At 42.2% G+C, this 26,766-nt stretch overlaps 1 protein-coding gene across 6 annotated transcripts in view; it reads left to right on the forward strand.

Moving 5' to 3' along the window:
- The first annotated feature begins 345 nt into the window (after positions 1 to 345).
- The window catches only part of LOC105473876 (secreted phosphoprotein 2), a 36,755-nt gene continuing 10,334 nt past the window's right edge, over positions 346 to 26,766 (forward strand). Inside the window, exons 1-10 of one of the 6 annotated variants that reach the window (XR_011610151.1) lie at positions 346 to 532; positions 632 to 756; positions 5,788 to 5,892; positions 8,042 to 8,164; positions 9,559 to 9,669; positions 15,839 to 15,893; positions 16,853 to 16,903; positions 19,239 to 19,334; positions 21,887 to 22,014; positions 23,215 to 26,340. Coding sequence is in view for 5 of the 6 variants with exons in the window: in XM_011728018.3 (XP_011726320.2) it covers positions 460 to 532; positions 632 to 756; positions 5,788 to 5,892; positions 8,042 to 8,164; positions 9,559 to 9,669; positions 15,839 to 15,893; positions 16,853 to 16,903; positions 19,239 to 19,324 (729 nt within the window). In the remaining variant the exon portion in view is untranslated. The other 5 variants (XM_011728018.3, XM_011728020.2, XM_011728019.3 and 2 more) reach the window with 5 other exon arrangements.

The following is a 26,766-nucleotide window of genomic DNA, read 5'->3' on the forward strand; positions in this document are numbered from 1 at the left end:
TATAATTTCCAAGAAGATCTTATACACACACTATTTTCATAAGCAGTCAACTGCAAGATCTTTAGAACCATGAGGGGATCTCAATACACAACAATTTAAGATTAACCATTTTGTTGAATGTAAGATTATATCCCCTCCCCCAAAAGAATGAAATTAAAATAGAGCAAAATAAACAGCACACGTGGAATCCTGAGCCTCTTGCTGCCTTTTGCCTTGGGCTAAAGTTCCCTGGTGAGTTGCAAACTTCAAAAGTGTCCTCAAACTGGAACATTTCCATAGGAAAAGTCAGCAGAAAATATTGACCCCAGGATCAATTGTTTCTGTTTAAGTTACAGATTGCTGCAGTCAAAATCAGCAGCCAGTGTTTGATAAAGACAGCTCCTCTTAGAAAGAACTGTCATCTCCAAACACGTAGAGAGACACTCTCTCTGTCTTTCGATTACAATCATTATTTCCAGAATGGAGAAGATGATGATGATGATGAAGATATTGATTATGTTTGCTCTTGGAACGAACTACTGGTCTTGCTCAGGTAAGGTATTCACCAACCTGGCCACCTGCTCTGGATGATGCAGAGCCACGCTGGTGCCTGTGTCTTGTCTCACTGTGCCCCATGTGCTTGCATGTCCAGGTTTCCCAGTGTACGACTACGATCCATCCTCCTTGAGGGACGCCCTCAGTGCCTCTGTGGCAAAAGTGAATTCCCAGTCACTGAGTTCGTATCTGTTTCGGGCATTCAGAAGCTCATTAAAAAGAGTAAGTGCACAGTGAAGTCCTCTCTACTCCTCCTTCCAATGCTGTCTGCCTTTTGTCAGTTCATTGGATATACTTTTAAGAAATTTTCTCCAGTTTAAAAATGATAGTAGCTAGTCATGTCTTTCATACTGTCTCTTTTCTTTGACAGAGAAAGGATTTAATTACAATTTTTGTCATGAGGCTCTCCAAGCCACTTTTGATGACTGATTCTTCTGCTGTATTCTCCTCTCTAACCTTGTCTTCTGGTTTCCTGCATCTTGCTTTTGTACTTGAAGTCCTCGTGGTTCTTTCTGAGGTGTTTTATTAAGAACTTCTCATTTATTGGAAATGAGCCTCCTTTCAAATTCAGCAGCTCTGCTCCTAATACTTACTGGAAATAATCTGGCTTTTGAGCCAAAGAAATCCACCTTTCCTTGTCAATTTGGTAATAGTCTGTTTCCTCTTAGCCTTGGGAGCTAGAGAGAGAGTAATCACTTGGGCTTCCAGTGACTAAGTCTGTGATATGCAAGGAAAGAAATGTAAAAATATCCTTCAAAGGAAATGAGAAACATGAGCAGCAAGTCATCTCCTGTCTTCCTGTTCCCCAGGTAATTTCACGGCCTTATTATCATCTTCATGGGGCTCATTTGGAGGTAGGAATGAATGTATTTTCAAGCAAATTTAGGTTAAGGTGGGAGGTAGAGAGGTTCTATAAAGTTGCACGTCTTAGGAATGAAGGCTCTGTGCAGCCAGGCAGCATGGGAATGAGAATGAAGACACGGCCGAAGGTCCAGGCAGCAGAGACCAGTTGGGTGTTGATTTCTCTCTGTCTGCCTGCTGACTTCCCCCATCCCTCCTGGACTGACGCTTAGCTTGTTCCCTCTGCTACTCTGTAGAGCACATGGCTCATGGTTTCCTAGTTTTAGTCTCCAAATACAACATATTCAGCTTGATCTTCTTCAGAGCCTGGCTCCCAGTTTCTCTTTTCCAAATTTCAAGGAAATGAATCAAATGGACCCAGTTTTCTTTTTTAGTTTGGTTATAGTTCATGAAGACTATGGGCTGTGTTTTTTTTAGGTGCCATTCCAGAATCATGGCCAGAGTGGGGGTCACTTGCAATATCCAGAGATGTTGTGTGAAGGCACTGGTCAGCTGCCACACCAAAGGTTGAGCTGCTCCTGGATCAGAATACAGAACCCTCTTCCTTGCTTATATTGTCTTTCAAATGCCAGTTTCCATGGGCACTTAATGAAATCCACTTGTGGTGATGTGGAATCGGGATCTTGTTGCCAACCTTGCAGATGAACAGTTTAAATTTACTTTTGATTTAGCTATTGCTCACTACAGAAGAAAGTTAGCAGTGTATTAGATGAATAAGAGCATGAAGACAGATCGCAAGAGAACCAATTACTGACACCATGGAAATCTGGCCTGTGGGGATGAGCTATTGTGAGGTACAACCACCAGAGCGTGTTCTGGCTCATGCACCATCTTGGTGTGGTCACCCAGACTTGAGCCCAGACACACATGCACCTAAAAATAGACACACTTATATGTGATGTGTGTGACTCTTGATGAGCACGTGAAAAATGTTGCCTCTCCACCTCAAGTACACTGCTCCTTTACCTGGAGGTCTGCCTATTCTTGCCTCTCCCTACCCTTTTCTGATTATTCAAATTCATTGATCAAGCTACAGTCACCATGCCCTCTTGTTGAGAACTCTATTTCTTCCCCCACTGGAAGGGAGATTCTCTTCCTTTCATCTTTCCTGGTGATATTTTTCCTATTGGGAGTGTTTCATATTTTCATTTATGTTGTGTGTATTAACCACGTCTTTTATAAACACCCTATAGATGGCTCCAAATATACCAATTCTCTCTACCCTAGTAGACACGAGAGATACACTAAGAGGCAAAGCCCTCAGGAAAGAGTTGAGTGAATAGATCACTAGCACTAGGGTTACAAACAATTCACAAAAGAGGAAATACAAAAGACTAAGAAAGATTTGGAAAAGTATTCAACCTCTCTAATAGAAGAAAGGTGCAGAATTAAAATCGCAATGTGAAAAAGAAGAATAACAAGGTAAAAGAATAACAGGGTGAAAAAAAATCACAACTACTGCTTAAGAGTTTGTAATTTTGTAAAATTGTATTTGAAAAGCAAGTTGGAAATATGTGTTAAACGTATTTACTAGCATGTTAAACGTTAAAACTAGTAAATATTTAAAACTTTCAATTGCATAGTTTCACTTCTAAGAATATGTTCAAAGCAAGTAAGTGGTTTAGTCATGAATATTTGGGGGTACAGTTCAATGGTTGTAGGGAGAAGGGTTGGGCCCTTCTGCTTTGCCCCCAGGTTTGCTTACCAAGCCCACTGATTCTCTACTCAGACTACACATCATCATCGCGTGGGATGATGTTTAAATATTTAAATATTTCTGATGTCCAGGACGGATGGTTGACTCCTTAAACCCCAGTCTCTGAGGGCAGGGCTCGTATTCTTCAATGTTCTCCTGCTCATTCTAATGTGTGGTCTGAGTGAAGAACAACTGGGTATTAACAACAAACCTGGATCAAATATTCTTGTAATTGATTTCAAGTTACTCACCTCCTGGACTCCAAATCTGAAAAACGATGAGAAAAGATAAAACCACATGACTTTAGCATTGATGGTTTTCTTGCTCCAACCTTGACAATAGGCTCACTTGGACTGTTCCCTCAGTGGACACAAGCAGAGAAAGGAAAGGTGGGCACTGGCCCTGTGCTGGGCAGGGGGAAGCAAAGAGGACAAGTCAGGCTGTGGTTTCATAGGGAGCAGTTTCTACCGGGGAAAGAGAGGGAAGGGAGATGGGGAGGGAGAGGAAGGGGAAGAAAGGGGAAGAGGAAGAGGACACAGTTAAATAAACCAAATTCATTTCCAATAGTGGAGAGTACCGTAGAGTAGGGTAAGCAGGTTAACATGACAGGCCCGGTCTGGGGCAGCAGTCAGATGGGGCAAAAGTGTCCTCTGAGGCTGCATATTTGAGCTAAGACTCACTCCAGTGACAGGAAGTTCCCACCATGGAAAGACCTTTTGAGGAAATATTGGGGTGAGCTGGCAGAGTCAGTGGGAGGGCCCTGAAGGACAAAAGGCCTTGAGAGGGAGGCTGGCTAGAGCCAAGTGAGCCTGGAAGAGAAAAGGTGGGAGTGGAGAGAGGTCAGAGAGGTGGGCATGAGTGGGACATGCCTAGGTCATGATTATGAGGAGATTGGGGTCTGTTTTAAGGGCAATGGGTAACCCCTGGGGACATCTGCATTTGCAAACCATCTCTGCTTAGCTTGGGCCACAGTAACAAAGTACCATGAACACACAACAAACCATGGACTAGGTGATGCATAAACAGCACCAACTTATTTCTCAGAGTTCAGGAGGCTGAGATCCGGGATAAGCGTGCCAGCATGGTCCGATTCTGGTGAGGGCCCTCTTCTGGGCTGCAGACTGCTGATTTCCTGTTGTATCCTCACATGGCAGAAAGAGAGCTAGCTAACTCTCCAGCCTCTTCTTATAAGGATGCTAATCCCACTTACTAGAGCTCTATCTTGAAGACCTAATAACCTCCCAAAGGCCCAACCTCCAAATACCACATCAGGGATTAGAGTTTCAATATACAGATTGGGGCAGGGGACAAACAGTTCATTACAATCTCTCTAGCTGCCTGTGGAGTAGGGGGTGGGGGAGAAACTGAGCATGGTGAGATGCTGGTGTGGGGTCTCAAGTCAGGGGAGGGAGGATGGGGGGAGCAGATAGATTTGTGGTACGTTTGGAGGCAAAGCCATGGAGGTTTGGGATCCTTGAGGTCTCCATGCCCTTTTTTGTGTGTCCATTTTACATTTCAACCTCTTTGCATTTTTTGGTTTTTGACTTTCTAAATTATTCTCAGCTAGTCATTTCTGATCTTTACTTTTTGTGCATTAATAAAGGATTCATTTGAAAAACCTAAGTGACCAGTGATGCCCTATTAGTGAGGGTTCTCCAGAGAAACAGAACCAATATGACATGTATACATATATAAATGCATGCATATGAATATATGGCGGGGGGTGGGGGAGAGAGAGACAGAGAGAGAGAGAGAGAGAGAGAGAGAGAGAGAAAGAGAGAGAGAGAGAGAGAGAGAGAGAGAGATTTATTATAAGGAATTGCCTCATACAATTTCAAAGGCTGGCAAGTCCAAAAGGAAAAAACAAAATCTCACGAGGCAGCAGGCTGGAGATTCAGGGACAACTTATAGTTTGAATCCAAAGGCAGTCTGCTGGCAGAGCTCCTTTCTGATGGGAAGATTTCTGACTTTATTCTATTAAGGCCTTCAACTGATTGGATAAGGCCCACCCACATAATGGAGGGTCATCTGCTTTACTCAAAGTCCACTGACGTAAATATTAATCCCATTCAAAGAATAGCTTCACAGAAACATTCAGAATAATATTGACCAAATATCTGGGCACCATGGTTCAGTCAAGTTGACACTATAAAATTAACCGTTACAATTGTCAAACAGAATTGCTGTGGGTCTTTTATTTTTATATATTTGTATTTCTTTTAAAAATAAAAACCAAAATGTAATTATTACAAAAAGTCAGAAAATACAAGAAAGGGAAAATGAAAAATAACATTCATTATCCATTTCTGTGAGAAATACTCACTATAAACCCATGAGAGGATATCCTTTTGAGGTTTTTAAATTCATATGAAGGTATAAAATGCATTTTTAAAGAAAAGACCGTATTGTAATACTGATTGTAAATTACCATAGTTTATTTCAGTAGTAATGCTGGGTTTTTAATTTTCTCCAGTTGATTTCTTATTGTTGAGCATTTAGGCTGTCCCACATTTTTTGAATTACACAGAATAGAAATTTACTGGCAGAAAGTGAGTTCAAAGGAAGCAGCAAAAATGTTAGGTGTTTCTCCTTATTCTTGAAAGACCCCTTCAAGATGCAAAAGAGGTTGCAAAATTATCTCACAGCTCAATAAAACGATCTGTACCCCCCAAAAACCCGCATTTTCATTTTTTCAGCTTTCGTGTTGCCAGTTTGCTTCCATCGAATTGCTTTCCGGTGAATTGCTGAAGCGTGCTCCGCAGTGGAGGGCCCCAAACAATGGACTTCAGTTGATGGGAGAGGTTTTTATTTTTTAATTTTTTAATGAGACTCAGATTTAACATTCAAAATATTAAAATTATAAATATATGAGGCAGTAATTCACAGTGAGGTTGAGTTTTTATTTCTACTTGTTTTCAGAAAATTCTGCTTTTATCAGCACTCATTATGTGTCCTATGTTAGGAGACATAAAGATCCCCATCTTAAGCTTGGAGTTTTGCCACTTTTTATCCAAAACAAAATGTTCTGCATGTGCCTATTATTCCCTAATTGTAAGCAGTTCTCGCTCTCACAGAAAGAGCGCTGCCTCCATCTCTCTCCTTCCTGGGTAGTATGTTCAATGTGTTGCTGACTTCAATTTGCTGCAAGGTAGGTTCAGAAACTAAGAGGGAAGAAGTGACTTGGATCCTGGGGGTGTTGTCAGGTACTGGACCATGGTGGGCTCCCCAGTGACTTCCTGCTGCCCCCTTGTTCCTGTCCCAAACTGTTTACCTTGCAGCAGGCACAGTGATTCAGATGCAGCTCTTAAAACCCTGTGATAGCATCTCGCTGCAGTGACAATGAAATCTAAACACCTTCCCGTGAGCTCCAAGACCATACCTTGTCTGACACGCTCCATCTCTCCAAAGTTGTAGTGTATGGTTCATGCCTTGGTCAGGTTGCTCCAGCCACAAGAGCCGGACTTGTCCCTGCCCCAGGGCATTGGCTCTGCTTTCTATTCACGGGATGAGCTCCTTCCCATCCTTCAAGGCTCAGTTTAAATTTGCCTTCCTTGGGAGGATTTTTCTGGCATTTTCTCTAAAACAGCTGCTTCCTTCCCTCACCCCCATTGCCATGTTGTTGTTTTTCTTGATAGCCCCATAACTATCTGGGAGGATCTTGTATAGTTTTCTTTGATGTGTCCACTGTGTGGCACTTCCTCTGGAATTTAAGCCACGTGGCATCTTCCCTGCTCTGCCTCTGGTACTGAACACACAGTGAGTACTCAAGAAGTCACAGGACTTTGTGACATCAGAACTCCCCAGATTTGTCAGAGTTTAGATGATTTTCCTTTGTGGAAAGGAGAATAAAATCATTTACACTCATTCACAGATCAGAACTGCTCAAGCAGGAAGCTAGGGCTGCAGAATAGTCTGTACTGCAGAGATGCACTTGTTGCTTAATTATTTATTTCAGGAATTATTTTTAAAATTATGGAGCAGTCTTTTAGGAAAATGACACTTAGAAATATGTACAGTTGATTCCTCTTACTTGTAGTAGTTACATTGTATAAAATCACCATGAACACCGAATTAGCAAACACAGAATCGTTGCTCCTAGGGGAAATAGAAGGTGCGGTTCCTGTGAGCCTCGGGTCACAACATTTTCATCAACCCATCAATACTAACCTTGTTTGTGTGAATTCCTGCTTGAGGATACTTAAATTAACATATATTGTTGATTCATTAACATTGAACTCATGACCAATAGCACTGTGACTCCTCCCTGAACAAAGCTTACCTCACTCACATATTTTCCGTGTCAGGTGCATCACAGCCTTGTGCTTGGGAACACTAGTGGGGTCTTCCACACCAGGCTTGGGGGCCATCTTAAACACTAAAGCTACCAACAAAAAGCACAAAAATGCAACAACAACAAAAAAAGCCACTAAAGAGACCATAAAAAGCACACCTGTTTTCAATATGAGAGTTGAAACAAGAAGGCAGAATGTCTCCTTGTTCGGCTTCTGTTGGTAACATGCACGTTGGGTGACTCAAGATTTTTGTCATTCGGCATTTGTCCATAGATGATTGCCAAAGTAAGTGCTACTAGTATTGATTTTGGGGTTACAAATAAATTTTAGTGAGTAGATGAGTTCGCCAATACGGAATCCACAAATAGTGAGTATCAATTGTCACTGTAAAGTGTTAGAAGCCATACTGGCCTTGGAGTTAGCACACCTACGTTCTGGTTCCATTTTTGTCACTAAACTATTGTACGACTTTGGTAAGTCACTTTTCCTCTCTGGTCTGGAGAAGAAAGGCATGGAATTAGGTGATTGCTAAGATAATGTATTGCTTTCATGGTGGACGATTCCGTAATTTTTTTCTCATGGGGCAGAAAGAATGGTTTATAGCATCGTAAACTTCAGACATGCATTGATCACACTCTGATACTTTATTTTTGTGAAGGTTGAGGTCCTGGATGAGAACAGCTTGGTCATGAATTTAGAGTTCAGCATCCGGGAGACTACATGCAGGAGGGATTCTGGAGAAGATCCTGCTACATGTGCCTTCCAGAGGGACTACTATGTGGTAAGTGGGAGAAGACCCCTCCCAGAAATGAACAAAAGGAAGAGCCTCACTTCTTCCATGACCTGGAGTCACACAAAGAACTTGGTCGCTGCCTGGCTAGCATCTGGTCCCACCGCTAACAGTGTGGACACGGTGTCCCCTGGTGGGGGATGTGTTACTCTGTGGCTGAGCATTGAGCTGTGGAGTCTGAGATCCTGAGTGATCCTGACAAATTACTTAATCCCTGGTGCCTCAGTTTCCTGCTTTTTAACATGAGGATGTATTTGTATCAGGTAAAGTGAATACAACACCAGAGACAAATCCCAGACACACTTAAAATTCTCTTACAAAGGATTATGAAACACTGACTGTTCCTGGCACATGTCACGTCCTTTTGCCGTTGACTGTTGAATGACACCTGTCTTCCCTACTATTTCAGGCTTAGTGAGATCAGGAGCACGGCATGTTCGTTTTTGTGTCTCTCATGACCAGAACATGTACAGCACTGCTCCATGGTGAGCAGGTCCATGCAAACCTAACCCCAAAGGCCAAGGGAGCTGAGAGGCTGAAGAAAGAGGCTCCCACATCCAGCTTACCAGAAAAAACCAAAACAAAACACTTCATAGGGACTTACAAACAGAACCCGTATCTTAGGTGGAGGTGAGACAGTGGATCCTGTGCCATTACCTCCCAGATCCAGGGCTTACATACTGTAGGGAATTTGACCTAAGGCCAGGATTTACAGTATGTACATGAAAGTGGAAATCTTAGAGGGATTCCCAGAAAAGGGTTAATCAGAAGTAACATGGCAGATTGGCATCCAAGCTGGAATAGCTTTGGTCTCCACAGACACTTAGTCAACGTCCACGGGCAGTAATCCCATCTGAACAGGGCAACTCCAGCAGTCCAAAATTTGCTTTCCAAAGTGTTTGCATTCCGAGGTTAGAGCTCGTGGGTTTTGTTACTTAAAAGAGGATTGTTTGATTTGTTATTTGTTGTGAAACTACTCGCTGTGACTCTGTTTTACAAAGGACTCATACCAAAGTGTCAGAAGCTTCTATTTCTAATGAAATCTGAGGTCTAAGAAGAAAAGGGTGAAGTCCTGTGGGGTTCTTCATCATTTCTTTTTGTCTGAATGAAAATTGACTCAGGGCAGCCCACTCAGCACTCATGGGGACATGTTTGCTTTTTCTAGAGACTTGTAATGGGTCAAACAGCAAAGAGATATTTAAATATTTCATTTGTTTCTGCTTCGGTCTTGAGGAATTTTCATTTTGAAAAAATAAAATGCCTCTGTGAAGATTTTCTTCCTTTGTCATTTCGCCAAACCTGACATTATTTCCTGATTTACTTGATGGAGGCTACCCCTTTCCACAAACAGCTGAAGAGAGAACTCACCACTTTGTCTTTTCCAGCCCACAGCTGTTTGCAGAAGCACCGTGAAGGTATCTGCCCAGCAGGTGCAGGGCGTGCATGCTCGCTGCAGCTGGTCCTCCTCCACGTCCGAGTCTTACAGCAGCGAAGAGGTATGACCGGGGCCTTGTCTTCTCTCAGACCGCAGCTCTTAGGGTCTGTGTGGGTTTGTGAAAAACAGAGTGGTTTGCTGGGTAGTTGGGTCATCGCCTGGGCTTGGGGATGCAGAACTCTGCTGACACAGTGGCATTCTCTCTTGGACACCTACAGCCTCACTGTCCACATCCCCTACTTCTCCCAGCCTATTCTTTCACTCTTGTACTCTCTCTCTCTCTCTCACACACACACACACACACACACACACACACACACACTTGATTTCCCTGGGATTGGGAAATGGCTTTAAAGTAACGGTGGCGGGCACCTGTAGTCCCAGCTACTCGGGAGGCTGAGGCAGGAGAATGGCGTGAACCCGGGAGGCGGAGCTTGCAGTGAGCTGAGATCCGGCCACTGCACTCCAGCCTGGGTGACAGAGCAAGACTCCGTCTCAAAAAAAAAAAAAAAAAAAAAAAAAAAAAAGTAACAATTAGCAAACCTTTGAAGTTTCAGATCTAAGTATGTGGCTTGCTGGCACTGTGGTTTAGTGCAATCAAGAAGGACATTTTTGTTGAACCAGTGTTCAAAACTATTTTCCAGCTCTGCAGTCCAGGTCAGGACACTTGACTTTCATTTAACCCTCATGATCCATGACTTCTTCATCTGTTAAATGCTAGCAGTCATAAAGACCACCTTATAGGCTGTTGAGAGAATCCGGTAAGTTGATGGACATGAAGGATCTGGCCTGGCACTGGGATACTCAATGGATGGCAGGACCCTTATTTTTTCTCAATTGTATTGAAAGTGATTTGCAATAATACTGTAATATTAATAACATATACATTTTTTCCTTGAAATTATATTATATATGTGTCCAATTATTGGCTGCTTTCCTTACTAGACTGTGTGTCTCATGAGGGCAGGGAATGTTTGTTTTTGTCAGCCCAGGACAATGTTTGATGCAGCACAATGTTTGACACAGCTCACAAAATACTTGTTGTATAAATGCAAGAAAACTGGGGAAGAAATGGACAAGAATATGATAAGAAGAGGCCATCTCTTCACTTTAGGGATAAAAGCATGACATATTTGTTCCTGTGTAATAGGATAATATTATTGACAGATATTTCTCAAATATTTCCAACATTATATGGATGATTCTGTCAAACATATTCTTTCTGTTTAATATTTTTGTTCAGTTTTTCAAGATTTAACTCTAGTGAAAATTACATTAAAATATTATAAAATTTCTACTTCAAGAATTACACATAAAAGTTAATTTTCCCATATAATTAACATACTCACGCCTTAACTATTTTGTCTGGAAGTATGTTTCAGAATTAGAAAGTAATGAAACTAATGACTGAGACACTCCTATCACAGAGGATGGCCTTATTGGTACAAAGAGAACTTCACACAGTTTATTAGGACTTTCTCCACAAAAAGTTCAGTTGAGCATGGCCTTATTGATTGATCCCATTCACACTGACAACTTCTGAAGGTCATCTCCCAGCTGATCTCTGAACTTGTCCTGGAGCCATAGTTGAAGAATCTTCGTTTCTTAGTGCTGGGGCGAGTACCATGGGCCTCCTTCCTTAGATCCTATTGAAATATTTAGGAAGTCAAATACATTCTGTTGTAACACACTCATACACTGTGGCCCAGCTAACACAGAAATGACAAGGACCATGCTTATCACTTCACAAGTCTTTTGTTAGTCTTGATTCGTGGTTCATATGAGAAAAAAGATGGTGGGGAGGAAGACAAGCACAGTGCTAACCTTTGTGAAGTTTATAGACATGTCTGGGGGAAAGGTGTCCACTAAGCAGGAATTACACTGTCAGGCAGGCACTGGGGGCTACATAGTGAGAGGAATTCAGGTCACGTGGGGAGCAGACAGCTTATCCCAGGAACTGACCTTCCAGCCAAGATCCAGAAGGCGGGTATACGTTAGAACAAACAGGGCAGAGTGTGGAGGGGGAAGGGTATTTCAAGCATAGGGGAAATCATGTGGAGTACCCTGAATTGCCAGGAAAGCTGGTAGGTTGAAATGGATAGAACTCTATTACAACAGGAATGAGAAAAACATGGGGAGAGAGGCACAAGGTGGAGCTGGAGGAACACTAGCAGTCAAGATGGACTTTGAGGGTCCTGTTGAGGATGTCTGGCTCTATCCTGAAGACATGGGGTTATGAAAGGGTTTTAAATGTGTGTGTGTGGGGAGCGGAGGAGGGTAACCGAATCAGATGATGAACAGATTGGAACTAGGTAAGAATAAATATGGAGTAAATATGAAGTAAATAACAGGTGAGAGAGAATGCTGACTGGGTCTAGGGCTTAGTAGTGAATGTTGAGAGAAATGGATTCTGGTTCATTTTATGACCTTTAACACAAAATGAATTTAGTAAATGGCCAGCTAAGTTAACGCCTCTTCCACCCCTCAATGGGAAAATGGGTTCTGGTTGTTTGCAAAGCCCACAAATCTGTTGCAACTTTCTAATTGCATAGTGAAGACCACTCTCTTTTCTTCCGATTTCGAGTTTTCTAAGAAGACTCAGATATTAAGTTAGCCCTTGTAAAAAAACTAGATCTTAAAATAAACTCCCAGGTTGCTTGTTCTTAAAGCTTAGGTGATCATAAACATTTTTGAGCAAATTTATTTTTAAAAATTCTCAAATTAAAAAAATTCTACAATTCAAAAGGAAAGAAGAAAGCAGATAGAGACTTGAGTAGTTCCTGGAAACTCTGAAATGAATTTCTTGCATGAAACAGAAGAAATGAGAGAACAACTGGTAATCATTTTCAGTGAAAAAAATGGTGATATTATAAATATGAAAGACATTAGATTAGGATAAATTTAGTCATAGAACAAACAAATTATCGTCGGAAGGAAGAAATAGAAGAAACAAAACTGAAAAAAACTCCCAGAGTAATAAAAATAAAGATCACTTGAAAAACACATAGAGAATGTAGAGGAATTTCCAGAGTAAGGAATGTAAGATAAAGAAAAATGGAAGCCATGGCAAATAAACCCCAAAATCCAAATTATGACTAATAAGGACTTAGAGTAAGTCTGGTAAGGACATGATGAGAGACCTGAATATAAAATCTTTGGACTTTCCATGACATAATTTTTTAAAGTATAGCAACAATAAAAAATTGAGAAAATAATTTTCTAAATTTGCAAGTATTCTCTTATCCTTGACTAAATAGATATGTGAATTACTGTAGTTTTTATTATTTCTTTTACAATCCTGAAAGAGAAATGTGTAGAGGAGAAAAGCTTTCCATATGGTGCATAAGCACTCACTCAGTCTTATACTGGTGCAGGCGCCATCAGGAGTACAATGCTGAAAGGGTACAACGTAGTACAGTTGTAGGTTGGCGCTCTCTTTTTTTTTTTTCTTCAGTTTCTAATAAGTGAGCTTGACTTTAGACAAATCCTTCTGATTTGGAGTGGATACGATGAAGTCAGCTAGCGTTTCCGACACGAGACCCAAAATAGTCCAAGTGAGAGAAACTGAGGAAGAATAATGACAGGAATTCTGAGCTCAGGGGAGGGGTGACAGGCATTTAATTTACTTACTGCCTTTCATTTCAAGAGATAGATATTTAACTAGAAGTAGTCTAAGCCAAAAAGAGGTAATTCCCTGGATCACATTCCCAGAAAGGAAGGAGAGAAGTTGGCTTCAGGGACAACTCGACTTAGGGTCCTTCAGTCCTGTATGTGCCACATTCTTCTCCTTCCCCTTCTCTCCCTGCCTCCTCTTCCCTATGCCCCTCCCTGTTCCTCCTTCCCCTCATTCCCCTTTCTCTCCCTCTCTCTCTCTTCCTCCGTTTCCTCCTCCCTCTCCCTCTCCTTCTCCTTCCTTCTCTGCCTCCTCCATCTTCTCCTCCTTCCTCTCTCTCTGTGTCTCTCTCTCTCTGTCACTGTGCCTCCCGCACTCCACGCCCACCCTTATTGCAGAGAGGCTTCCTCCTTGCAGCAGGAAGTAAAGCCTCAAGCTACTCCAGACTATGTCCTCTGTACTTAGGAGGGAAAGGAGGCATTTCTCTCTGCTGCCAGTTAGAGAAACCTCTCAGCATTTCCCCTGCTGGCCTGGCTTAGGTGTCCCCTTTTTTTGTTCTTTTATACATATAACTTTATTATTAATTTATTTTAAATTTTATATGTTTACTGTGTACAATGTGATGTTTTGATACTCCCCTTCTAAAATACATTTTGGTGGAGATGTAATTTACATACCATAGAATTCACCCTTTTTATGTGTACAGTTCAGTGCTTTTTAGTATATTCACAACTGCCACCACCATTTAAATCCAGAGCACTTTCATCACGTGGAAGAGAGACCCTAATAACAGTCGTTCTCTATTCCTCATTCCTCCCAACACCTGGCAACCACTAATCTACTTTGTGTGTCTATGGATTTGTCCATTCTGATCATTTCATACAAATGGAATCGTACAGCCTGTGTTCTTTTGTGACTGACTTGTTTCACTTAGCATAACGTTCTGGAGGTTTATCCATGTTGTAGCATGCATCAGTGCTTCATTCCTTTTTATTGTTCCATTTTACAGAGCCACATTTGATTGATCCATTCATTCGTTGATCAACATTTGGTTTATTTCTCCCTTTTTGGCTATCACAGATAATGATGCTAGAAGCATTCATGAGCAAGTTTTTGTGTACACATATATTTAATTCTCTTGGGAACAGAATTCCTGGATCATATAGTAACTCGATGTTTAATGACCATATAGTGACTTTATGTTTAACTTTTTGAGAAACTGCCACATTATTTCCATAGCAGCTGTACCATTTTACATTCCCACCAGTACTGTATGAGGATTTCAGTTTCTATACATTTTTGTCAATACTTGTCTTTTTTATTTTAACCATTCTAGTGAGTGTGACATAGTACCTCATTGTAGTTTTTTGTTGTTGTTGTTGACAGAGTCTCACTCTGTCACTCAGTCTGGAGTGCAGTGGCATAATCTCGGCTCACTATAACCTTTGTCTCCCGGGTTCAAGCAATTGTAGTGTCTCAGCCTCCCAAGAAGCTGGGACTACATGTGTGTGCCACCGTGCATGGCTAATTTTTGTATTTTTAGTAGAGACAGGGTTTCACCATGTTGGCCTGGTTGGTCTCCATCTGCTGGCCTCAGCTGATCTGCCTGCCTCGCCTCCCAAAGTCCTGGGATTACAGGCATGAGCCACTGTGCCCAGCTCTCATTGTGGTTTTAATTTACATTTTTCTAATGACTAATGATTGGCCATTATACATCTTCTTTGAAGAAATGTCTGTTCAAATCCTTGCCTATGATTTAATTGCACTATTTGTCTTTTTATTGAGTTGTTTTGAAACATTTTCTCCCCCTCTGTGGGTTATCTTTTACTTTCTTGATGGTGCCCTTTGAAGAGCCAAATTAAATTTTGATGAAGTCCAGTTTAGTAATTTTTTGTTTTGTTGTTTCTGTAGTTTTACATTAGGTCTATGCTCCGTGTTGATTTGATTTCTGCATATGATGTGAGGAAGGAGTTCGACTTCATTCTTTTGCATGTGCATATCTGGTAGTATCAGCACTATCTGTTGAAAGGAATGTTCTTTCTCTCTTAAATTGTCTTGGTATGTGTCCCTTCCTGGTCCAATGACTGTGATGGAGGCCATGAGACTACCTGTGACTGTTCAGGATGGGGAGGACAGCCTACCAAGACTCTTGGTAGAAAGACTGTGAGCCAAGCAACCACTTTACTTTGCGATGATTGCATGGACTTTTAGTGGTTTCATGCAAACTTCTTGTGGACACCTTTTCTTACTGAACATATTACGGTGACTTCGTAGAGAGAAAACTCTAAAATTTGACCTAAACTTAGTCTATGTGCAAGTCTGTGTAACAGGGTTTTGCTTTTCTGGAGGTCGACCATGTTTGGGAGTACATTCTCAGTCTTGGGGAAAGATCTGTGGGCAATTTAAACTTCATGTAGCTTGCTCTTCCCCATGTGCTTTCTTAGACTTACATGTTTGATACCATATAAAGTTATTTAATATAATATATTGCCTATTTCTTTAAAAATGGATTATATAACATATATCAGAGTCTTCCAGATGACATTTACATTTTTCAGTGTCTTTTCTTTTTCTTTCTTTCATGTGTTGAAATATCCTGATGCCTGAATTTCTTTAGATGATTTTTGGGGACATGTTGGGATCTCGTAAATGGAGAAACAATTCTCTATTTGGTAAGTTAAGATTTGTTCTTTTAAATTTTTTTTCTTAAAATAACTTCATATTGCAGTTCTTTCCTAGTGAGTCATTTAAAACTAGAAATACGTATGTATATAATCTTGCAACAATTACAGTCATAGAAAATTAACATTTTGGCGGGGCGCGGTGGCTCAAGCCTGTAATCCCAGCACTTTGGGAGGCCGAGACGGGTGGATCACGAAGTCAGGAGATCGAGACCATCCTGGCTAACACGGTGAAACCCCGTCTCTACTAAAAAATACAAAAAACTAGCCGGGCGAGGTGGCAGGCGCCTGTAGTCCCAGCTACTCGGGAGGCTGAGGCAGGAGAATGGCGTGAACCCGGGAGGCGGAGCTTGCAGTGAGCTGAGATCCAGCCACTGCACTCCAGCCCGGGGGACAGAGCGAGACTCCGTCTCAAAAAAAAAAAAAAAAAAAAAAAAAAAGAAAATTAATATTTTGTTTTGCTTTTGCTTACTTTTTATCACTAGGTAGTAATGATACAACTATTCATTTAGATATTTCTTTGTATTCACGACAGAGCTTTTCCATACATCGTTCCATTTGATGGCCCCAACATCTCTGCCAAGTAAACAGAGCCAGTGTTGGTTTTCCCCTTAAGAATGTGTAGCTGGGAGGATCAGGAGTAAACAGGCTGAATTCTATCGTCTTTCAGCCATACAACTAGATCTGATCATCCCTTTGAATGTCTTGGTTCAGGGAGGAAGGGCTCCTCTTCTTTCTTTCCCTGTGTGGCTTTTAATACAAAGTGGGTTGGGTTAGTGTTCTATGATTTAGGAGGCATTTTTCCTATTAGTGCTGATAGCAATAAAACTCAGTGGTGATCTCTTACTGCTTTTTTGCTTAAGAAGCATATTGTGGCATTAATAATGAAGTCATAGAACATTCTGGAATAGTGAGAGGGGTCTTGTCTTATGATTATTACTGTGTTACAGGTCTCATTCCAGATGAGTCCACAAGTGAACAATTTTATGATCAGTCACTTGGTAAGTGGTTTCTTTCCTGCTGTGCTACCAGACCCTTTTCTGATCAATCTGGACTCCTGAGAAATCCTATTTCATAGCTGTTTCCAGTTTCATAGGAGTTAAATCTCTGAAAGACAAAATATTTTAAGTAAAAATGAAAAGAATAGTAATGTATAAACTTGCTTTGCAAATCATTAAAAAGAATGCCTTGAGGCACTAACTGACTTAAAAGTTACTAAGAATCAAAATATCAAATCTGGCTCAGGAAATAAGAATTCACCATTTTTTTCTGACACTCTCTGGAGCATTTAAAAAGTAGCATGAACTCTAATAACCTTCTATTTTTTAATTTGAAAAATTTAATTTTTATGGGTACATAGGAGGTATATATATTTATGGCATATATGAGATATTTTGATGCAGGCATACAACGTGTCTAATGATCTTCTTTTTGCCATACTCAACCAAACTTCTCACCAAATGGATGAAACAAAGTTATTTTGTCCCTCTCCTGTACAGATCAGTTTTCTCATTTGGTCCTCATGATAGCCCTGTCAACCAGGTGTGTTACCTGCTTTTATAGATGAAGAAAGCAGTAAGAACTCATGGCATTAATTGGCATATGCAAATTGCCTACCCTGTACTAATTGCTTAACACAATTTTCTTCTTCAGTGTCACAACCATTCTGTGAGGTAGCACTGTGTTCTTTCCCATTTTGTGGGTGAGCTAACTGAGGCTTAGTGAGTTTCCCTAATTTGCTTGTGGCTACATTGCCAATGCAGGACTTTAATCAGATTTGTCAGAATCTAAAACCTGTGCCTGTTTCATGCTGCCTCCCAGAAGAGCTGCGAAATCCACCTGATGTTCAGCATTCCCTATTAAAATGAATAACACAGATATTAACATTTCAGTGAGCTCAAAGTCTGACCTTCATTAGACATACTCCAGTTTATTTGAAGTGCTAGAACTTATAACCTGATGCTTGTTTTTTTAAAATGCCAGTTTTATATTTCATCCAAGTTGTCACTTTGGGAGAATATACAGTTATTATAACAGCATGACCACTGCTGAAACGTTTTTATGAGCTTTTCCTTTGGAATTGTCCTCAGAATCCATGGCTTTTTTTTTTTTTTTTTTTTTTAAATCTCTGTCCTGGTGGCAAACATTTGCCCTTGGATTTGGTGTTGGGAATATTCAAAAGATATTTGGAAATAAATCTGATTAATCAGATTAATAATCAACTTGGGTGTGTTGGTTATCTATTGCTATGTATCAAGTTACCCCAAAATTTGGCAGCTTAAAACAACACACATTTATTACCTCACAGTTTCTGAGGGTCAAAGACCCAGGAGAAACTTAGCTGGGTGGTTCTGGCTCAGAGTCTATCAAAAGGTTTCAGACAAGATGTTGACTGGGCTGTGATCTCATCTGAAGCTTGACTGGGGTTGAAGGAGCCACCTCTAAGCCCACTCACATGTTGTTAGGAAGCCTCAGTTCTTCACAGGCTGGTGGACCAAGGGCTTCAGTTTCTTCCCATGTGACCTTTCCATAGGACTTCTGAATGTTCTCAAATAATGACAGCTGGATCCCGCCAGAGATGATGATTTGATAAAGAGAGAGAGAGAGAGAGAGAGAGAGAGAGAATGAGCAAGCAAGAGCACCGAAGGCAGAAGACACGGTCTTTTATAAACTAATCTTGGAAGTGATATGACTTCACTCCTGCATAGTTTATTATTAAACACACAGGCCAATCCTGCCCCAGTGTGGGAAGGGACTGCTCAGGAGTGTGAATACCAGGAAGCCATCTTGGAAACTGATTATTGCATTGGACAAATGCCATTTGGGACTAAAAATGTTATATGGATATAAATTAATGTGACCAATTCTTTTATATGTCTTGGAAGAGATTTCTAAGCCAAAATCTAAAAACACATTGGGCCTGGATGAGCATCATTGACACAGAAGTGCAGCTGTCTTGGAGACTGCTTTGAACATGATGATTTAATTTAATTCAACAAATGTGTGTGCCAAACACTGGGTAGATCTCATGGAGGACTGAAAGATAAAGGTGGCAGTTCCTGCCCTCGAGGGCATCCATGGTGGCTGAGACATCACATGTAGTAATACAGAGTGGGGAGAAATGAGCACTGGACCCAGCTGTAACACAACACAGGGGAGAAGGAGAGAGAGTGGAATAAGGAAGATGAAGTTATCATGCCCTCAGGTATTCTCATGGCAGATGGGTTCAGGTTATGCTTGTCACAATCCTTCTCATGAATTTGTAGTAACATTGTCCACACTGTCTCAGCTCTTGATGTGACTGACAGAGCCTATGCTTCCCTTTTCTATCTTTAGAGATCATGAGAAGGGTTTTGCCTCCTGGAAACAGAAGATACCCAAACCACCAGCACAGAGCAAGAATAAATGCTGACTTTGAGTAACAGCCTTGAGGTAAGAAAATGCAGGTGCACACATGTGTATTTAGAAATAGAAGCTATGTGGAGTGAATGCCTTAAAACTGCCGGCCTCCAAATATCTACAATGTACTATTCAAATCTTTGCCTTTTGGCTTCTATGACCTCCTTCCCAAGACTTCTCCTCAATTGCCTCTTCAATCTCATGCACCCTCAATCTTTTTCCCATGACATTTGTATCTGTTGCCTCTGATGTGATCAAGTCTATCCATTTGAGGAGCAAACAAACAACAAGGGCACAGCCCCTTCTTTTGGCCCGTCTCATCCATCTAAGCAACTACCTTCCCTCCATCCTTCCTTCCCTGCTAAACTTTTTGACACAACTGTGGTCTCTGGTTGCTTCCTCAACCTCCTCACCTCACATCTATGAAATACCATCTAGCTTCCTTTTCTTGATGTGTATTTTATTTATTATTTATTAATTTATTTTTTGAGAGGGAGTTTCGCTCTTGTTGCCCATACTGGAATGCAATGGCATGATATTGGCTCACTGCAACCTCTGCCTCTTGGGTTCAAGCGATTCTCCCACCTCAGCCTCTCTAGTAGCTGGGATTACAGGCTCCTGCCACCATGCTCAGCTAATTTTTGTATTTTTAGTAGAGATAGGGTTTCACCATGTTAGCCAGGCTGGTCTCAAACTCCTGAGCTCAGGTGATCTGCCTGCCTCAGCCTCCCAAAGTGCTAGGATTACAGGTGTGAGCCACCGCGCCTGGCTGATGTATACTTTAAATACTGGTGAGCATTTGTATGATCTCCTTAGTTTAATTCATCCCCTATTCTGTAGATTACTCTTTTATCTCTTCTTCTTGCTTGACTTTAACTATCAATGATGCATAATTATTTCCAAACGCTTGTCTCTTATCACACTCTATGTCTGGATCCAGGCCTTTATATCAACTGCCTATGTGGCATTGCCATTGTGTATCCTGGGTGTCCCTGAAACTCAACTAGCTTCCTCAAGCTCCCTTTCTTAATTGATGACATTACATCCACCTAATTTGCTCAAGCTAAAACTCTTGAGGGCATCACTGACTCCCCTTCATCCTTCATCTTCTTGGAATGTACATTGGGGTCCGGTCTTATTCACTTCCCCCACACATTTCTCTGGCATTGGTCCATTGCTTCACTACCATCACCAATGAACTATTGATTGTATTCTTGCCTCAGGTTCTGATCCCACACTGTCTACCTTGCTTACTGTCTTCAGGTTTATCATGAAACATGGAGGAGACTCTGATCCTTGCCCCATATAAACTAATGCTTGCTTCACTTGTGGGACTGAGCAGAGGTGGGCAACAGCTAGACACTGGCCCAATAGGAAGAACAGCCTATCTGCCCCAGTTCTATAGAAAGCTAGAGATGGAGTCCTGGTTTATCACACTGGCACTGAGCTTCACAGAGTTTCACATGTGTATAAATTCCCAGTTACTAGGGACGGGATGGGAGCAAATGTAGCTATCATGAAGGGCACACGTAAGAGGAATGTCAAGAAGGAATTATAGACATCAATTCCATGCATAGGTATTTTACATGCACACATGTGCACACACAAGTTAATAATGAAGCTGGAGCGTTCAAGGGCTTTACAGTCTTCATAACACTGCATGCTTTCAGGATAAAGTCCAAACTCCCAGTGTAGCTCACAGTGGCCTTCATGACCTGGGTCTGCCCACATCTCCAGCCTACCTGGCTGCTCAGCTCCTGAGGCACTGAGGTACTTGCAGTCCCTCCAGCTTCTGCCTCTACTGGCACCATCCGCCTGACTAGTTCTGCCTCACCGTTCGGGTCCCAGCTCAGTTGTCGCTTCCCTTTGGAGGTCTACGTTGACATCACAAGCCACCGCCACTGAATCAGAGATGATGTCCCTTTTTGGGCCTCTGTAGAGTCCTCATCACAGGGCACTGCAATTGGTTGTTTCCTGTTACCCATCTGACTACCGGACTCCCCAAGAGGAAGTCTCAAGGAACTTCAACTGCCACTGTCCCCCAGTGCCCTGCACATAGCCCAGCACACTCAATAAATAGCACTCAGTAAATATTTTTTAAGCGAATGAAATCCTTCACTTTGGGTTCTTGAAATTCTTTTACCAAAAACATAAGTTAAGCATAGTATAATTAATTTTTAACCATATTGAGATTTGAAAGAAGTCAACTGACATTTTACTAAAATAGAAGGGAAATTCACCAGTGAGGCCTTCTTGGATGAAAGATACAAATGGTAGGTTTTCTTTTGAATGTATGGCACAACTCTAAATATAAAAACCAGCTCCATACTGAGATCGAGAATCTACGCATTATGAAGAAACAGACACATCATATTCCTCTTCTATAAATGTAAATGATATCTTTCTTTTTCTTTACAGAATATCATGGGTTGGGGCAGGGAGGACAGAGTTCTCAGTGGATTGGCTATATTTTGTTTATTGTAACATGATAACGTTGGATGTGTATACATATGTGTATTGCAATATAAATTCATCATCTGATTTTTTATGAAGAAGTTGATCACTCAAAACATTTATTTTTAAAGACAGCTGCAGCCCTGACCTGAACATGGGATTTGACTGAAGTCCCAGTTATATCTCTGCCCTCCCGTGACCTTTAGCAGGACAGGTTTCTACACCATGCTGGGTTCCCTGAAATCACAGAATGAGGCTGGTAAGGCCAGCACAGTGGGTCTAGTGAAGAGGCCAATCCGATGGGATCTGGAATCCATGGGCCTGATTCTGAGCCTGCTCTCCCATCTGCGATAGTGATCCAGTTCCTTAAGCTCTCAGGATGCAATTCCTTCAAGGGTTTATTATTACTTTTTTTTTTTTTTTTTTTTGGTCTATACTAGACCACAAGCTTCCTTTTTATTTTGAGACAGAGTCTTGCTCTGTTGCCCAGACTGGAGTGCAGTGGCACAATCTCTGTTCACTGAAACCTCCACCTCCCAGGTTCAAGCAATTCTCCTGCCTCAGCCTCCCAAGTAGCTGGGATTTCAGGTGCACACCACCATGCCCAGCTAATTTTTCTATTTTTAGTAGAGATGCAGTTTCACCATGTTGGCCAGGCTGGTCTCCAACTCCTGACCTTAAGTGATCCACCCACTTTGGCTTCCCAAAGTGCTGGGATTACAGGCATGGGGCACCATGCCGACCATAAACTTCTTGAGGATGCATTCTCCTTGTTAATTATTTCAGTTTTACAAGAAGTAAAAATATTATTAATGATATGTCTATATGAAATTATTAAAAATATCCTTCATCAATTTCATAGTGCTAAGAACAGTGTATAGAATACAATCAATCGGACTGGGAGGATAGAGTGAATGAATGCATGACCAGAATCAAAATTCCTCTTTTCAAATTGTGAGTGACATTTTTCCACCGGGGAGCTCTTTAAAGGTAGAGACTGTGGCTATTTGTTATGAAATCCCCAGAGCCCTCAACACTGTTCTAGGATTCTTTCATGTTGCCAGAAAACGATTTGATATATGAGTAGATAGTGAAATGTAATATTTAAATAAAATACTCTGAATTTTTTTCTCATTTATTGCTCTAAGGTAGGAAATGTAGAAAATCAGGTCCCAGCTCCCGTGCTGAAAAAAATCTCTTTGAGAATCTTAGACTTTCTTATCTTTGTAGCTGGAATAGTTCTGACTTTTCAATTATGTAGTGGCCGGAAGACCCTCAGCACCCAAACCATAGCAGTGTGAGTGATGCATTTTTCTTTATGTCACAATCTTGATTGTTAGTGTGGAGTTCCTAAACTATGCCCAAGAGCAGCAAAGGGGGCAGTTCTTTTTGAGGCCTTTTGTCAATAAGGGCATAGTAAAAAGAATCATTCTCATAATTTTATCCCTTTATTCAACAGATGTCCATTAAATGCCCTTCTGTGCCTGGCCTCTGTGCCCAGCCTCTGTGCCCACGAATATCACAGCTCTCAAGAATGCCTGGGCCTGTGTTTGGACCCATTCGTACATTCCCTTGCATAAACGTTGGAACAATCAAATGAAGTTTTCTTCTTGTCATTCTCTCTGTTTCATGGAGGAGGAAGCAGAGGCATTTAGAGGCCCCTGCCCTCAGAGATAGTGTTGGGATTGAGACTGAACTCTTGATGTCTGTCTGTTTCCAAAGCCTCTTCCCTCTTCTTTCCTGTTTTTCTCACATCTCCGTATTTAAAAAAAATAGGATGAGAGGGCAAAACTTCAAGGCTTATTTGTTTAAGAAGCATTTGTCATGTGTTGGGTGAAACTAGAAATGTAGTCACCAACTAGATGGCAAAGACTTTAACTGATCTAAAGTGTTAGAAACATACCTGCTTATCATCAACTATGTGGGAGGACCGGTCCCTAAAACCCGCACCACCTCTGCCAGCTTTCTGAGTGATTTCCACATTCAGGTATCAGATTCATTCGTGACAACTTCTCATCATGGTCTCCCATGACAGTCCCCCTACTGAAGAGAGCCAGATGCCCCACAGAAGACAGAAAAGACCCAACCGAGACTCCAGAGGCACAGACATGGTGATGTGCAGTTGTATTCATTTACACTTTCTCTGATTCACATTCACAGCACACTGTATTAATTGCTGCGTCAAGTAGAGTTGGTTCTTGTTATCTGAGGCAGCTATCATCTATAAAGTTGCTTCGAACATTGAATTAGTGAATACTAAACTATCGCTCATATAGGCAATCCAGGGTTAGAGTTCTCTGAGCCTCTGTTCCCAACGTTTTCCTCAACCGATTAGCATATAACCTTGTTTCATGTGTGTTTCTGTTTAGATGCCGTATTTAATAGATACTGTTGACTCATTAACAATGAACTCATGGGCAATAGCGCTATAATTCATGCCTGAGTGAAGCTTCTCTAACACACATATATTTTCTCTGTAAGGCACATCACAGCCTTTTTGCACTTAGAAACACTTGACAGCACTATACTTGGGGGCTATTTTAAACAGTGACATCATGAACAAAAAGCACAAAAATGCAAAAATTGGGGCATTAAATAGACCGCGAAAAGGACACTTGTTGACAGCAGGAGAGCTGAGACATGGAGGTAGAGTGTTGCCTTGATTGACCTCAGCTGGGAAGGTGTGGGAAGGATGACTCCAATCTTTTGCTGCTCCGTGCCTGTCTGAGAATGAATGAGAAAGCACCATGAGTACTGATTTTGGGATTTCAAATAACTATTTGTTAGCAGTGAGTAGGCGAATTCACAAATACAGCATCTGTGACCAATGAGGATTGACTGCAGAGTGGGTTCGGGCCCCTCGTTTATCCCTAGCTTCTCATTACTCTCCCTTGATCTCTTCTCATCCTGTCTTTTTAAAAACGCCGTCTGCATGAGTTCCCCAGGGCCTCACGCAGTCTCTCCTCCTGCACCCGACACTGCCCTGCTCTGTAGCCACTTCACTGCTGTCCCATCCTCACGTCCACCCCTTCTCCTCCTGGACCTGACAGCCGCGTTGGATGTGGATGACCACTCCTTCTTTCTTGAAACCTTCTGACCTCTGAGATTTGGTCCCCTCTCAGGCCAAGACTTCTTGCTCTTCACAGACTGGCTTCTTCCTGCTGCCCTTGAAACCACGATGTTCCCCAGGATTTCAACCTTGGCTTTCCTTCTGCTCATGGCCTTCCCTCTCCTGGGTGATGCCAAGCACCCCCAGGGCTTTGACACCCAGCTGTCTGGGGATTCTTCCCCCTCTCCTCCACACTGTTCCTCCAGCCTGGACTCCAAACTTGAGTCAACGGCAGCCTGCCAGACACCTTCGTCTGGGTATTCCATACCACCTTCAAAATGCGATTCTTCCCTCGGAGAGTCACTCTTCCCCCGTCTCCAACCCATCTTCCAAGGGCCCCCAGGCCTGAAGCAGATGCATCTCAGACCTCCTCCCCACCTCACCCAGTTGGTCACCGAGGTCCGCTAATCCTTCCTCCGAAATGTTTCACAGCTCTGTCCGCTCCGTGCTGTTGGCTCCAGTTCCAACTGCATCTCCAGCCTGCTATGTTCAGCATTTTCCTGCTGGCTGTGTGTTGTTGCCCTCAAAGGCACCTGTGCACTGTCATCAGAGTCGTTTTATCACGAGTCTGGGACCTTGCTCTGCCGGAGGATGGGGATGAGTTCCCTCGGAGTATGCGCCTCAGCAGTCCTCGTCCACACACCTGGCAGTGTGCTGCCTGTCTGTCCCCAGCCTTGTGTGCCGCTTCTGTCTCCTGAGTCACATGGGAGAGCCTCACACAGCTGACTGTTCTCCTGGGGCCCGAGTCTGGGTCTCACCTCCACTCTCAGGCCCCCTCTGCTGGGATACAGTATCCCCACCGCAGCTTATCCTCCGAGTTCAGCGTACGTGTCCTCTCCAGGAACCCTTTTCCTCGGGTTTCCTGCACATGGGTGTCTCTGGAATTGGCATTTACCAAGCTGTACTCTAACTACTTCTACCCCCTTCACTAGGTTGTGGGAGATTTTTGAGGTCAAAACTATGCCTCATTGATCTTTGTAACCCCCAGCAAATGCTCAGTGCATACGTGTTTATCAAACAGATGAATTGATAAATGGATGAATGGCTGGAGGGAGTATCCTGATCTCCAGCCCCACACCCGCTCACGATGGCAGCTGTGGACAGCCTACTCTTTTGCTTTTGCTTGGTTCCTTCCTTTCTGACCTCACGCCACAAACACCTTCACAGACCAGCCTGGGGCCCAACACCTGGCTGCAGCCTCTGCTTGGGGTCTCTTTGATTCTTCCCTTTATGAGATTTGAGCTTCCTTTCTGGGGCTGTGTGTCTGCTCCCCAGACCCAGTTACCTGTTCTTCCTCCTGTAGGCGTCTCTCGCCCTTTTGGTTTGTTCAAGGAGCTGCTGCTTCGCATAGCTGCTCTAGTGTCTCGTATCATCGGATCTGGTTTTGAGTAATGCCCAGGAGTCCTGGGTCCCGGGCCTCCAAAGCTGGAATGTGAATGCATGCCATGGTGGTCTGACCCTCATGCTCCTTTTCTCTTAACAGCAAAACGCACTGGAAGGAAGAGAAGTTCCAACAAAGAATGATTTTGTGAATTCTGTGATTTTTCTTCTGATTACTTTCAATCTGTAATAAATGCCTTATTTTTCTGGTAAGACTTTGTCTTTCATTGCCTGGTGGTTGTTTTTTTTTTGTTTTTGTTTTTTAAAGTAACATTAACTATGAAATTTTTCTCTTCCCATGGAAGAGATGGGACTCTCTTCTGGAGAGAGAGAATAGTAGCAAACAAATACTAGGCCTGGAATATTAGATCCTTGCTTAGCCACGGTCATTGGCCCAGGAGAGTGCTGGGGTGTGTAAGGGGTACTGGCATCAGAACTGTCTCATGTGTTTTAGAAATGTGTCCTTTGGGATTGTGGCAGCCAATTTCGATTTGTGTTTACAACATAAATGTATATTGAACT

The sequence above is a fragment of the Macaca nemestrina genome, chromosome 11, assembly GCF_043159975.1.
Source record: "Macaca nemestrina isolate mMacNem1 chromosome 11, mMacNem.hap1, whole genome shotgun sequence".
Lineage (NCBI taxonomy): Eukaryota > Metazoa > Chordata > Mammalia > Primates > Cercopithecidae > Macaca > Macaca nemestrina.